This window comes from Aulonocara stuartgranti (genome assembly GCF_965226115.1).
Source record: "Aulonocara stuartgranti genome assembly, chromosome: 18".
Taxonomy (NCBI): domain Eukaryota; kingdom Metazoa; phylum Chordata; class Actinopteri; order Cichliformes; family Cichlidae; genus Aulonocara; species Aulonocara stuartgranti.
Window position 1 is genome coordinate 22,490,140 of NC_138954.1, and position 13,485 is coordinate 22,503,624.

Genomic DNA, 13,485 nt, shown 5'->3' on the forward strand with positions numbered 1-13,485 from the left:
CAAGAAAAAAAAGAGCATTTGTCGAAACGTCAAAATATGTATTGTGTGATAATCAACGAAAAAAAAAAAAAATCAAAACAAAAACTGTAGCAGTTTAGTTTTACACAGACACACGGGACAAATTACTTAACATTTATTTAAAGAAGCAAATGGACAGCATTCATTCATACACCACATTAATTATACAATACACAAGATTACATTTAGCATAGAGGTAATTCATACATCCTAAAGATAATCCAGGATAATCCCACTTTTAGTCTCAACATTTCTCCCTATTGTGTCACAGTTACAAAAAATGAGGCATTGCATATGGCAAAAGCTAGAATAAAAAAAACATACAAAAAGTTAGGCTACTTTCACAGAAAATTCAAAAGCGTGCATGATGGGGGGGAAAAGAAATAAAAGCTTTATTTCCACAGTAAGAGCAGCAGCTGACAAAAGCTGATCTTAGCCCTTTGTTCTTCATGAATATTATACAAGCTACAGAACAGCTCAACCTGAGCCCCTGAGTCCCTGACCCTCCTCCTCTCCTAAACTTGGGAAGGGGGCTTTTGATTAGGTGTAATGAGGCATGTAAACCCACACCTGAACCACAATTATTAGTCTGCTATGCCAAACCCCCGGTGCAATGCATACCACTAATAACAGAGCACAGATGCAAGCAAAACATTAAGAGGTATCTACTGTGATAGCAATGATGGTATTATGGACTGGGAGACTGAGCCTCAGAGGCACCGTGGGCTTGGGATGGGGTAGATAATGAGAAAGGGGGTAGGGGCACAGGGGCAGGTGGTGAATAACGCATAGTGGGGGAGGGCATAATCCAGTGCTGTGTGCCCTTGCCTGCTGAAAAGACCTGTCTGTTCCACTCTCAGTTTAAATGGAGATGGGAGAGATGAGTGGGGCAGGGGGCGGTCTAACAAGGGGATCATGACAAGAGGAGAAAGTTGGCATTCTAGTGAACAGCACAGACCATGACAGTTCATAGTTTGCTTGTAATAGGCTTAATTGGAACTGAAACCAGCCATTGTGCAAAGGTCCTTCCTTATTATTTGTAAATTCAGTACACAGTCACTGGAAGATAGTAACCCCCATCAGGTCTGATGCAGTTTCGGCCTGAAAACTGAGGCAGGTACAAAAAACACCTAACACACATCAGATTAAATTCCACGCATCAAATTGGAGGTTAGAATAATAAGGCCAAGCTCACCCGAGCACTGACGTGGAAAATGCACCAGTGACAGAAAGTTCATGAAACAAACAGCTGAATTAAAAAAAAAAAAAAAAAAAAAAAAAACACCCCACAGAACATTATGAGTGACACTGCCAGCAGTATCAATAGAGCCTGAGAAAACAGGAACTAAAAGAACATGGTTTTGGCTTTGGTGTAACGCTGCACAACATGAACGGTGGGATGCTGCATGTAATCATCTGAAATATCAACACAATTGTGCACACGAACAGCCCTTTGCATTTTGGAAATTTAAAAAAAAAAAAAAATTCTTTGGCATCCATGTTGAATAAAATGAGGGCAGTATGATCTAGGTTGTAAGTAACCTGCGTTACATAATGTTAAATTGTAATTTTTAGAGTTTAACTGCAATTCTTTTTGTTAATGCTAAAACTACCAATGTTTAGAAAAAAATACATCTATTGACTCACTCACGCTGTTTCAACATCTGCAAACTAAAACTTAGGACAAACTACCCAACATAGATTTGGTAAGAAACAGCCAACAAACATCACAGAATAGTGTTGCTGAATAAGGAGCTAAGAAGAAACTCTGTGACCACTAGAGGGCGGCAGAGACTAAACATTGATAAAGGGTAGCCAGTCCTCCATGTTGGCGCACAGTACTAAGGCCTTAAGGTACAGAGATTAAAAATGGGAGTGTATGAATAGTGTTTAGAGGAACGCATGCATGTGTGTAGTACCAATATGAACAATGCATAGAACGAAACGTAATATTCTGAGTATAAAAACAGGATAAGAAAAATAAAGTTGTTGCACTTAGGAGTTTGTAGACCATTTCTTCCCCAAACACCATTCTCTCTCAGCATTTCTTAATCAGTCCTGGTGATAGAGGTGTAGTGTAAAAAGTGCACAGGTGCATAGAGAATGGCTATAAAACTCAGGATATGACAGAAGCACCCAAATATTACGATATAATTTGGCTCATCGAACATTCCTCTGCCCTTGATGTTTTTACAAATCTGTGTGTACTCTTTAACCTTGAGATACAAAATAATATTGGTCATTGTCTTGATATTTACTCTTTATATAATCTTTGTTATCAAGAGATCTGGTAATCCTTTATCCTCCACTCTTCATAATCTTAACCCCTGCTGTTTTCAGTGTGGCAGAGGGACCATCACTTCAACATAGTTGGTGGGGAAGAATCCTGATTTTCCACGGAGGCTTCCTTCATACCAGTTCTCATCGATTTGAGAGACCAATTTAATGATGTCACCCTCCTGGAAGCCCAGCTCTCCGTCATTCTCTGGCTCAAAGTCATACATGGCCTTACAGCAAGGCTCAGCTGAAGAAAGAGACAGAGGCACAGAGATGGAGAAAGGGAGAAAAACAAAACAAAAAACAAATACAGTTATTCCATGGAAACAATTTCCCTTCAACGAGGTTAGTATATTCTCCTTTGAAAGGTTTTCATTATAGGGAATTTAACACCAATGTTTTCCAGTCCACTCTGTAGCCATGAAGTCCAAGTCATAAAAACTGGAAACATAAAGACTTTTAAGTTAGTCACCAGTGTGCTTAAGGAGAATCCTTCTGAACCTCAAGAAATCAATGCAGGAGTACAAATCAGGCTACATATTTTCCCCATTATTTTCTTCTCTTTTGTCTGAGAATTGATTCAGACTTTAAACTGCAAATTAAATATTTGGGTACATCACGATTGTTTTTTTTTCTTCTTGAGATTCAGAAGATTCAGTCATCAGTGCACTAAGCTGTCAGATACATACAACTTCATACATAATACCATACTCAATGGTTATTTAAGATGTGTTTTTGTTTGCCAATGAATGAATGTATGTATCTGCAGCCTTGGTTATTAATTGACCCACCAATCACAGTGTAGCAAAGCTAGTGAGACACTTCACACTAATGCATAAACTTTTCTGCTACAAAGATGTGCAACAGGCTGAGTAGTAGTAGTAGTAATAGTTTTAAGTTCAGTGCAAGTGACACATTTTCTTCCTCTGTCCACTCACGCCGTCTGTTCTTGATGGACGGTCTTTGGAAGGATGGCCCTTGATACTGTGCTGTGTTTGCTTAATGTTGCAGAAGGAAAGACACATCAGTCATATGAATGAGACGCACGCACGCACGCACACACACAATATGAAGAGGGAAAAAACAGAATGAAAGAAGTGTACCAGAAGAGTAAGCTGGAGGGCTTGAAGCGGATGAAGAGCATCCTCCGTTTGAGTGTTCTACTTCTCCAAAATCAAAGGCTGGTTTGGGTTTGGGTGTGTACTCTTGTCTTGGGCGAGACTGAGCATCATTTACCCTGCAAACAATCAGAATCACAAACCATTACCTCTTTGAGCTCACAAGTAGAAGATGTGCCAATACAAATACAGACATGCTAACAAAGAGTTGGCCGATCTTATTTTGGGCTTTAATCCAATCACAAAAACTAGACACATTTTATTAAAAGAAAACAAAATGATCTAAAGTTCTAAACTAAACTGATATTTTGTTTCTCTAACAGAAAAACAAAAAACTAAACATATTTTGCAGCTTGGTATTCATTGGATGTAATCAGATGGATAAAAGATACGGCTGAATCATCCTGTCATGAGCCAGAGGACGAAGCCTCAACATACAAAAGGCATGCCACTTTCCAAAAATAGTCTGGTGCTGACCTTTCTCTCAGTTTGTCAGAAAGCTCCTCCATGATCTGTGTGGCCTGTCTGTGATACTGCAGCAGAGACTCCACAAAAGACGACAGCTGACTCACCTGCTCCACCTACAAAGGCAGAAACATGATGAGTATTTAAAAAACAGAAAAAAGAAACGAAACATGGTGACAGCAAATACCACACCAAACAGGTGTGACGGGTTTCGCGTAACTGCACAGCACATTGGAAAAAAAACAAGGCAAGTCAGGTGATACGTACTGCCCTTAAATACTTGTGTGTTTTGATGTTGGAGAACCTGTGAGCTGCCAACTACATGCATTTCCAAAACATGCAACAGTGAAACAGTTGGGCAATGTAATTTCACATGGTTCTCATGTTCGCTACGTAGTTTCTTATGTGACTTGCCACTCTTTTCTCAGTTTAGTGCTACTGTATTAATGCACCATTACAGACTTTAACAAGTAATCCATCAGCATACCTTGCATTATAATACATTTCCTCCTAGACTTAGATCTGCAAGTACTGGTACACAGATAGCTTGGCAGCCACAAAATCTGCCCTAAATCATTATTCTTGCTAAAATGATTAAAGATGACTATAGACTAAATAACCATGTTTGTTGACACTGAACTAGGTTAACAATTGGTCAAAATTAAAAGCTACTGCTGCTTTTAAACTCATTGGGGATCTCTTGTCACAATACATTCAGTCTCTATCAAAGTATTTTTCATTATGCATAATGCTGATAGTGCTGTAGAATAACAAAGAGTGTCTCACTGGCACTCCTGCAGATATATAATCTAAGTTTATACAGTCTTCCTACAAGTTAATCCTTTTGGTCTTACACAGAGCCACAAATGTGGCATTAATCACATCAATACTTTTGTTACATCAGACTCATTAAACAATGTCAGGTTTTCTTACAACTATCTGTTGAAGGAACTTGGCGCAGCAGTTCTAAAAGCCACATTGTACTACTTAATACTCACATCTGTCTCCAGGAGGTTGTGCATTGAGCGCTCAGCCAGTTCTTTGGACTCGTGGAACTTTTCCAGGGCCTGCCTGATCTCTTCATCTTGGATTTTACCTTGACGTTTCTTTTTATAGTCATAGTCTAGACGGCGGCCCTCCAACTTCTTCAGGTGGAACTGCAAAGTGGGGGTGGGAGATTAGTGTTACAATTAGGAGGATGAAATTTCACAGAATATATACTATCATACAAACATCAAAAGATTTTCACTTGTTCATAACTGCTTTGACAAATGTTCTTTGTCATTAGTGTAATTCAATGTCAGCTTGGATTCTGAATACTTTTTTATAACATTGTAACTCACATGCAGACTGTAGAGCTCATTAGTGAATGCCTAGGCCTGTATGCGCAAAATCTTTTGAGTCTACCTGAATGTCTTTGATGTCCTTTTCAGCGATTCCCTGCAGTGGGTCAATAAAGTTCTGCTTCACATCAATATCCAGCGCATCCTTGACCTCAGCCAACCTCTTCATTGACTCTCCTGCATCTATAAGAGCCCCACCTGTGGAAAATGCACACACAATTAGCATGAGCATGCCTAAGATAATATGAGTCATGTAATTAGCAACAATCAAACACAACAAAGCCCCCAAATTAACAATGTCTGTCGGCAACCCCCTCACAAATGCACACAACTCCCCTATCATACTGTCCACATTCTTGTGTCTTTTCCTAATTTAAAGCATATGCTATCAAGTATAACATGCCTCTTCTACCTTATATCTTTTCCTGCTATTAACTGCTGTTCTTACCAAAGTTGCTACTCTCGCCGATTTCATGTCCATATTTAGTCATACACTCCCCCAGCAGGCCCTCAGCCTGGGGGTAGCCTGGACTGTTGACCTGCCCACGGATTTTGGAAACTGTGGAGAGCATGCTAAGCTTAGCTCTCGTTGCTGGATTAGGCTGGATGTACTCTGTTGTTTTATTGAGGACTTCCACTACTGCTTTGCTAGTAATATCAGCTTTCTGGTGGCACACAAGAAATGAAAAAAATTTAATGCAAGTTGAATGCCATTAGGGCCACTTATGTAAATCAAAGGAAGCTGGAAGAAATTATTTCAACAAGCTAATACAACTTAAACACATGAGCTGTAAGTATTATGTGGAATGCAATAAATACCCTTTCAAGGTCCTTGAAGTCTTCATCCAGTTTGGTTCCCTCTGCACCTCCAACCTTCTCACTCATCAACTGTGAACCCAGAGCAAACAGAAAAATACAACTGACTGAAATTAACATTCTGACTGGCCTTCACAGAGGATTACGAAGACTGAAAAAGAAAAATATTTCATATAAAATTTCTATTGATATCCCTGTGAATGTTTCTGAAAACTGTAAGCCACTTTTTCTACAAATGTTGTAAACATTTGAGCTTGACAAATTCTGGCTTCTCTAAATAATCTCCAGAGAATCTAAAATGCTGGTTGTCTGCGCCAACACAAAATGCCTAACCCTTTGCATACAACTCTATCCACTTCCAGATCCAAGGACACCTGTGCTTTTAGAATAGAATAGAATTCAACTTTATTGTCATTGCACATGTCACAAGTACAAGGCAACAAAATGCAGTTTGTTTCCATCCAGAAGTGCTTTAGCCATGATACAGATATATTACAAATATATGTTAGCAATAATATAGATATGTGAGTATATTACAGAAATGGGTCTATTATGGTATGTTATAATGTACACGGTATGAAGTATGTTATGAATATGCTATAACTATAAGTATGTACAGGCTGTAGTGAGTACAGGCTATGAACAGGATATAAATATGAAAAACTATACAGAATATGAAATTTAAAAAAACTATACAGAAATATGAGATATACAGTTATACAGAAATGTGAACTATGCAGTTTATAAACAGTTGTAGAATTAAAAATTATCGAATTGTACAGAATGATTATTTACAGAGAATTATACATTAATGCAGTTAAGATAAGTGAAATATGTGGATAATTTCTACAGAGGCTATAGTGCTAGTGGTTGAGAGTGGTGGCTCAGTCCATGTTATTATTGTGTGTATGAGGGTACAGTTGTCCATTGTGTGTGTAGGTGGTTGTGGATGTGTGTATGTCCATGTGTTAACGTGGGGCAGATGTCAGGAGGCAGAGTTCAGGAGTCTGACAGCTGTGGGGAAGAAGCTGTTCCGGTACCTGATGGTCTTAGTCCGGAGGCTCCTGTAGCGCCTCCCAGAGGGCAGGAAGGTGAAGAGTCCATGTGATGGGTGACAGGGGTCTTTGATGATTTTCCCAGCCCTTTTCAGACACCGCTTCCTGTAGATGTCCTTTATGGCAGGAAGTGGTCCTCCGGCGATGCGTTGGGCAGTTTTCACAACCCTCTGCAACGCCTTTGCTTTTGTTGCTTTTAAAACTTTGTTGTTTATCTTTCAAGATTTTGTTTTAATTAACTCCCAAGTTCCAATACTTGTCCATTTTCCATGGGGGAAGCAACCTCCTCAGCTCTGTGTGAGGGACTGAGTTCTTTCCTCTTTACTTAGAACCATAATTCCATAAGGAATTATACTAGAAGTTTTCCTTTTTTCCATTAGGCCAGCACAGACTTTTAGCAGAGTTTCCTACACTACAGCCACATCCATGGATAATTTTAATAATCACAGATGCAGGCTTCATCTTTCTTCCACTAGGTCTCCTGGCAAGCCAAACAGAGGCTCATTGTGTGTGCGCGCTCTTATTTCAGTTCAGTTCAGTCCAGTGCAGCTGTCAGCAACACACTACACATAAAACTCTATGAACAGATGGATCGATCAATCTCTCCAGTTTATTGTACACAGGCCTGGCAATGTTTTTTTCTAACCTTCAATGACTCTGAAATTCGCCCTAAGCACCTATCACCAAAGGGTTCATGGGAAATAGATTAGCCCTGGATGTTTCCCTATTTAGAAACTGAAATCAAAGAATCTCTTTGTACCAGATGAGAAGTTGTTATGCACAGTGGGAAGTCAAAACTTAGCTCATTGCAGCTCTGTGGTTTTCTGCCCTTATAACAAATCTGATCTGATCTGAAACTAATCAAAGGCTTGAGTTAAAAATACAACTATTTTTCTGTGCTTTATTGAACACAGACAAACACACATTCCCATTGCAGGAGGGAAAACAGTGAGTGAACATTTGGCTTTAATAACTCATCAAACCTCCAGCAATGACCTCAAACAAGCAATTAGGTGCAGATCTGACCTTGCAATGTTAGCTTAGCCATCTTCTATTGAGCACCACACGAGACAGTGGCAGGTTTAATTCAGCTTAGTCCAAGAAATGTCTTTGGCCAACAAGAAAAGTAAAACCAATTCAGCTCCTGTGAAAGGGTTTGGCTTCAGTATACTAAGGAGCAGAAATTACCACTTTAAAGTCAAATTCATTTCCAAGTTCAAAATGGGCTAATTATAATGAATTATAATGTCAAATGGGGCCCAGCAGGCCCCATTTGAGCTGACATATTTTCTGTAAAAATATGTTGGATGATCCATATGACACCATGACACAGTCTGACAAGATGACTGGCAGTCTCCAAAAACTGGCAAAAAGGGAATACTGTAGCCAAAAGATGCAAAGCACAATGCCAAAACACTACACACTTCCTCCCTTTCAGAATCAGAATCAGAATCAGAATACTTTATTCATCCCGAGGGAAATTAGGGGTTACAGCAGGCAGCACGCTAATGGCGCATGCGCACTCACAAAGGATGATCTCCCTCCATCTCACCCTATCCCTAACATTCTCTTTTTTCACACCAACACTGAGGATCTCTTCCACCACTAGCTCCATGAATCTCCTCTGTGGTCTTCCTCTGTTCCTCTGGCATGGCAGCTCTATATTATTGGTAAAAACACAAAACTCTGACCTGGGCCTGCACGTCTGGGGTAGGGCTGGGCCATATTATACCGTTCACGGTAATACCGGTATAATGTTAGGCAACGATAGGAAAATGAAATATCGCGATAGAATGGGAGTAAAACGCGCATGCGCAGTGCCTTTGTTTTCATACGCACATGGCCGATTGTTGAGTGAAACAGATGAACCAGAATTGGTTTGTAAAAATGGTGCAACTTCCGTGATGTGGAACTGGTTTGGTGTTTGTCCGTCAGATACACAACAAAGCACATTTTTTTGCAGAACATGCAAGCGGCCGTTGTTATTGTCATATTTGTCGGACTAAGATGCTCTTAAATCTGGGAGTAATCTGGGTCCTAAACTCCGTATGCTTCAGGTCAAACAACACTGCAGCATCACTTAGAGTTAAAAACTGTCTAAATTCTTTCATCTTTAATAAAACGATCAGCATTGCTGCTTTACCAGGTGTAACTATAAAGTTTAACTTCCAGGCATCCATGAAAACAAAAGTTATTACATTTAACGGAGTTAGAAGTTAGCAGGAAGCTAGCGGAAGTTAGCTCGCTAGTTTCGCTAGTTACCTAAGCATGATATAGCATGTTCTGACAGAGATTTCTGAAAAAAAATCAAACGTACAGCTCTGCTATCACTTCCAACATAAATGAAGACAGGAAACTAAACAGCAGTGACGTTTGTAGGGTTACTGAAGTTGGGCTAGCTGGTATATAATGATGTGCTACGTGATCGCTAGCGACACAGCTATGTTAGCATAACATAAACAGTGAAGCTGGAGGACGAACACTAACACTTTTCCACTTATAAAAGTTAACGTGAAGGTTCTTCATGGTTAGAGACAAATGCAATCGCATGGCAGGGTGCTGTAAACGGACCAAACTTCAGTCAGGAGAACAACTGAGATAATCCATCCACAATACGAGGTTAGTCATTAATATACTGCAACAACATGGGAATAGAGAAGCTGCCAGAGAATTCAACATTAATGAATCAATGGTACAGAAGTGGAGGAAGCAAGAAGAATGAGTTTAATAAAGTTTGATTTATCTGACTGCTTTGTTTCGCTTAATGTGCCTTATAATCCCGTGCACCTTATGGTCCGAAAAATGCGTACTGCACACTGCAGTTTAATGTTGCAAAGCACCTCTTTTTAACTTCAGTGGATATTATATATGGTTATGCTCAGGATATGTCAGCCCATTTCTACTGGAAATGCCTTTTGGTTAAACTTTCAGCAAGGAATTTGCATTTGCACTGTTACATTTTTATAAAGCTTTAATGTACATAAAAACCAGCTTCTTGTTTAAGTGAAAATAAATGGAAGGTTGTCTTTTTGCGCTAGTAATGTTGTGGAGTTGTATTTTGTCTCGCATCAATTATATCGTCGGTTATATCGTTATCACAAATTTTCAAATATATATCGTGATAAATATTTTTGGCCATATCGCCCTGCTCTAGTCTGGGGTATTTGTTTGGGATATTTTAATAAGATAAAGGGTAAAGCAACACAAAGTCCTTCTAATAAGGAGCAAATTAAAAATGGCCTCTGAAGAATGGCAGAAATTTGTGCAACACTGGTGGCCACATGCCGAGGAGAGATTAGTCTGTCAAACATAAAGGAAGTCTTAATAATCTGAGTAATTAAAGGTGCACTGATTTTTTTGATACGGTTATGAACCATTCAGCATTTATGTGATATTGCACAGGGATTTGGCACTTCACTTATAAACTGTAAAACATGCTGAAGGGCTTGTTTATTTAGTTGTTTCCTGCAACAGTGGCTATAGGAAATAAAAATTGTGGGGGGTTTTGTGTGGGCAAAGTACTAAAAACAGTAATTTGAAAAATCGCACATTTTATTTAAGATTTAACTTTAAAATGTAAATGTAGAATCTATATGTAATTAATATCTAGGCCATATGACGTAAGTCTGTTAGGCAATTACCTTACACAACTAATAATCTCCACTCCATTTTTTTCTTTTAAAACCTGAATGACAAGATGCTTAGCTGTGCTGGGCCAGGTAGTACAACTCAGATAAAAAAAACACTCAGTATAAATCTTGTGTGTTTGCAGCAATAGCATATTAAATAATTCTTGATTTTTCTATGACAGGAACTGGTCACTGTTCTGTATAGTTAGCAAACCACTTGTGCAGCTAGTTTAGCAAGAACTGGTTTCTGTGGATTCACCTATCCGTTGTTACAGTACTAACATAACAACTAGATCTGTGTTATTACTTGTGAGTTTGAAGCTGGCTTGGGCAGTATCCACATTACTAGGATTCCATTACTTACAATGGAGGACGCACACACCCACCGACGTAAGCGCAATCCCTTTTATATCACATGATGTTAGCAAAGCTGGTACAGGGACAACGCAGGTCATGGGCAGGTTTTGCATTTACATCAAAGGGCAGCTATTTATGTTTCTCTGATAACAAGCATTACTGTTAATGGATAAGTGGAAGCTGGAGACAAACCCAGTACAATAAATTCATGATGTAACAAGAATGCACAGACTTAAATTTGTGTAATCATCTGAATCTAAGCTTTCAAATCCCTCAGCTGTCTATGTTAACGTGTGCTGCTTCAGTTTTTACATGCTTGTTATGTGACATAGGAGATGCTCAGCAATGAGAAAAGCTAATGTTTAAAACACAGCACTGAACTCTTAAGCTTAGAGTTTTATACTTCCTTATTGAAGATGGAAAAAAAAAAAAAAGAAGAACATTACACCAGGTGACTGATGAACAGAATATCTAAGAAATAATGACAGATCATTTTACACAGCTGGGAAACATATGAAACTTAAACACTTAAAATTAGTTTACTTTTAACTGTTATCATCTGCGATACACCAAGAAACAGATAAGGAACCTTAGTTTTGAACAAGACTGGCTAACTGCCCTGCTATGGAAAACAACAACAACAACAACAACAACAAAACACTGAAAAGATACGAAGAAACTCCACCCAACGTACGAGGTCTCTGTTTGGGAGACGGAAAAGAAACCTCCGATTGTCTGCTGCTCTTTTAACATCAATTTAACAAGAGCACAAGCCAAGTAGTACAAAACTTTGGTAGAAGCTCGGTACAAATACTGTTCCCAGGTCTCACTTTCTTAGGGGAAAAAGTAATTTATCAGAAAACAGTGGGTGCATAAATACAAATCGTTAGACTTGAGGAAAACAAAACTTTTATAGAAAGATTAACAGCTGGGTTAACCAGTGCTGTGTCAATGTTTCGCTAATTAGCATTAGCTAAGATAAAGTCAACTATTAACTTTTACGTTAGCCGTTACGTTAGCAACACATTTGTCATATTCTGAAATGTTTAACAAAAACATAGCCTATGGTATATGCAGCAAGCTGGAGGTGTTTAATTGTTTGTTGTTAAAGTTTTCCGTTGTGCTTAACCAGGTAGTCAGAATGCTACATGGCTAACTAAACGACAGGCTAATGTTTAACTGTCGCGCGCTTACCTGAGTGGCTTTGTAAATCTGTTTTTTAAATCCTGCGACGGACATCTTTGCAGGTTTCAGCGTTGCCACCTGGACCTCAAAGAAGGGGGGAAACGTAAGGAAAGCAGTTGCTCTGAGTTCACAGCACAAACAGCGACTGAGCAACACGTCTCCAAACTTTGGATCGTGGATGAGAAGTTTGCTAAGCAACCACAGTTTCCTGGCTTCAGGTTCGTGTGGGAGGCTCCATCCGGCTGGATAAAGTAGACCAAAGCACTTCGTGTAGACTAATAAATAAAAATACTAATAAACTGCCCACCTTAAGGTATCGTTACTCCATATTAAAACTGCAAGTACTGAAGCCTAAAGGTTGTTTCTCTATTCTAATAAGTAACTGGTCATTCGTTTTTCCACACGATTTCCACTACTGATTCACCTATTATATTTTCAAATAATATTTTATAGCTGAATATAAAAGATTAAAATGCATTTTAAAAAGTAAAAAAAAAATCTAAACCTTAATTTGAGGTGTTAAATTAATTTACTGAGGACAAAACGAGTTTGTAGGAAGAAAGTCACAGTCAGCTAAAGTGATTTCCTGAACTAACTAATTCTAGCAAATCGATTTTTGTTGTAGATCTATGGTTAATGGCATGTGGAAACTTTAGAGTGTACAGTGTACAAGATCAAGTACAACAATGCTCTTGGCTTTTCACGTTTGGTTTTAGCCCACACCGAATGGTAACCATATGCAAGAACTTTTTTCATGCAGCACTGTGAATTTTCTTTAGGTTCTAGTCAGAATGTATTTATCAATTATAGTGCATGAATTATTTTTTTTAAGTGGCAAATTACACTTTTTTTTATATACGCAAATTAACCTTACACCAGCACATTCTTGCATCTTGGTGAGCTCACCAGTGGATTTAGGCTGTCTGGATTGCTTCTTTACATTCATGTAATCCCAGTCTGTCTCCATTATATGGTGATCAAGGGTCTGTGGGGATCAGACCATCTGCTGCAACACTCCTAACTCTTCCAGCGGCTGAAGATAGCGCTTCACAACTCCCACTGTCTGGCATTGGGAGGGAAGGTTCACAGAAGCATGAATTTGGGACCAGTCTGAAGCCTCCCTGATAATGCTGTACAGTGGAAAACCGCCTATACATTTGCCTATATTCTTGTGCATTGACCTGTATAAATTGACACAAAAGCAAATAAATTACACAAACAC

The 13,485-nt window shown here is 38.9% G+C and overlaps 1 protein-coding gene across 2 annotated transcripts; it reads right to left on the minus strand.

Moving 5' to 3' along the window:
- Window positions 1-117: 117 nt before the first annotated feature.
- On the minus strand, window positions 118-12,527 carry LOC309693557 (endophilin-A2-like). 2 transcript variants are annotated; one of them, XM_082512902.1, is made up of 9 exons: window positions 12,273-12,527; window positions 6,041-6,109; window positions 5,670-5,886; window positions 5,286-5,419; window positions 4,877-5,035; window positions 3,891-3,994; window positions 3,399-3,532; window positions 3,234-3,293; window positions 118-2,542 (listed from the first exon to the last, which is right to left on the minus strand). In XM_082512902.1, the coding sequence occupies exons 1-9, from the start codon at window positions 12,315-12,317 to the stop codon at window positions 2,355-2,357; spliced, it is 1,110 nt and encodes a 369-aa protein (XP_082369028.1). In that variant the 5' UTR covers window positions 12,318-12,527; the 3' UTR covers window positions 118-2,354. The 2 variants fall into 2 exon arrangements, with proteins under 2 accessions (XP_082369028.1, XP_082369027.1); XM_082512901.1 differs by lacking the exon at window positions 3,234-3,293 and having other exon boundaries at window positions 12,273-12,428.
- Window positions 12,528-13,485: the final 958 nt, after the last annotated feature.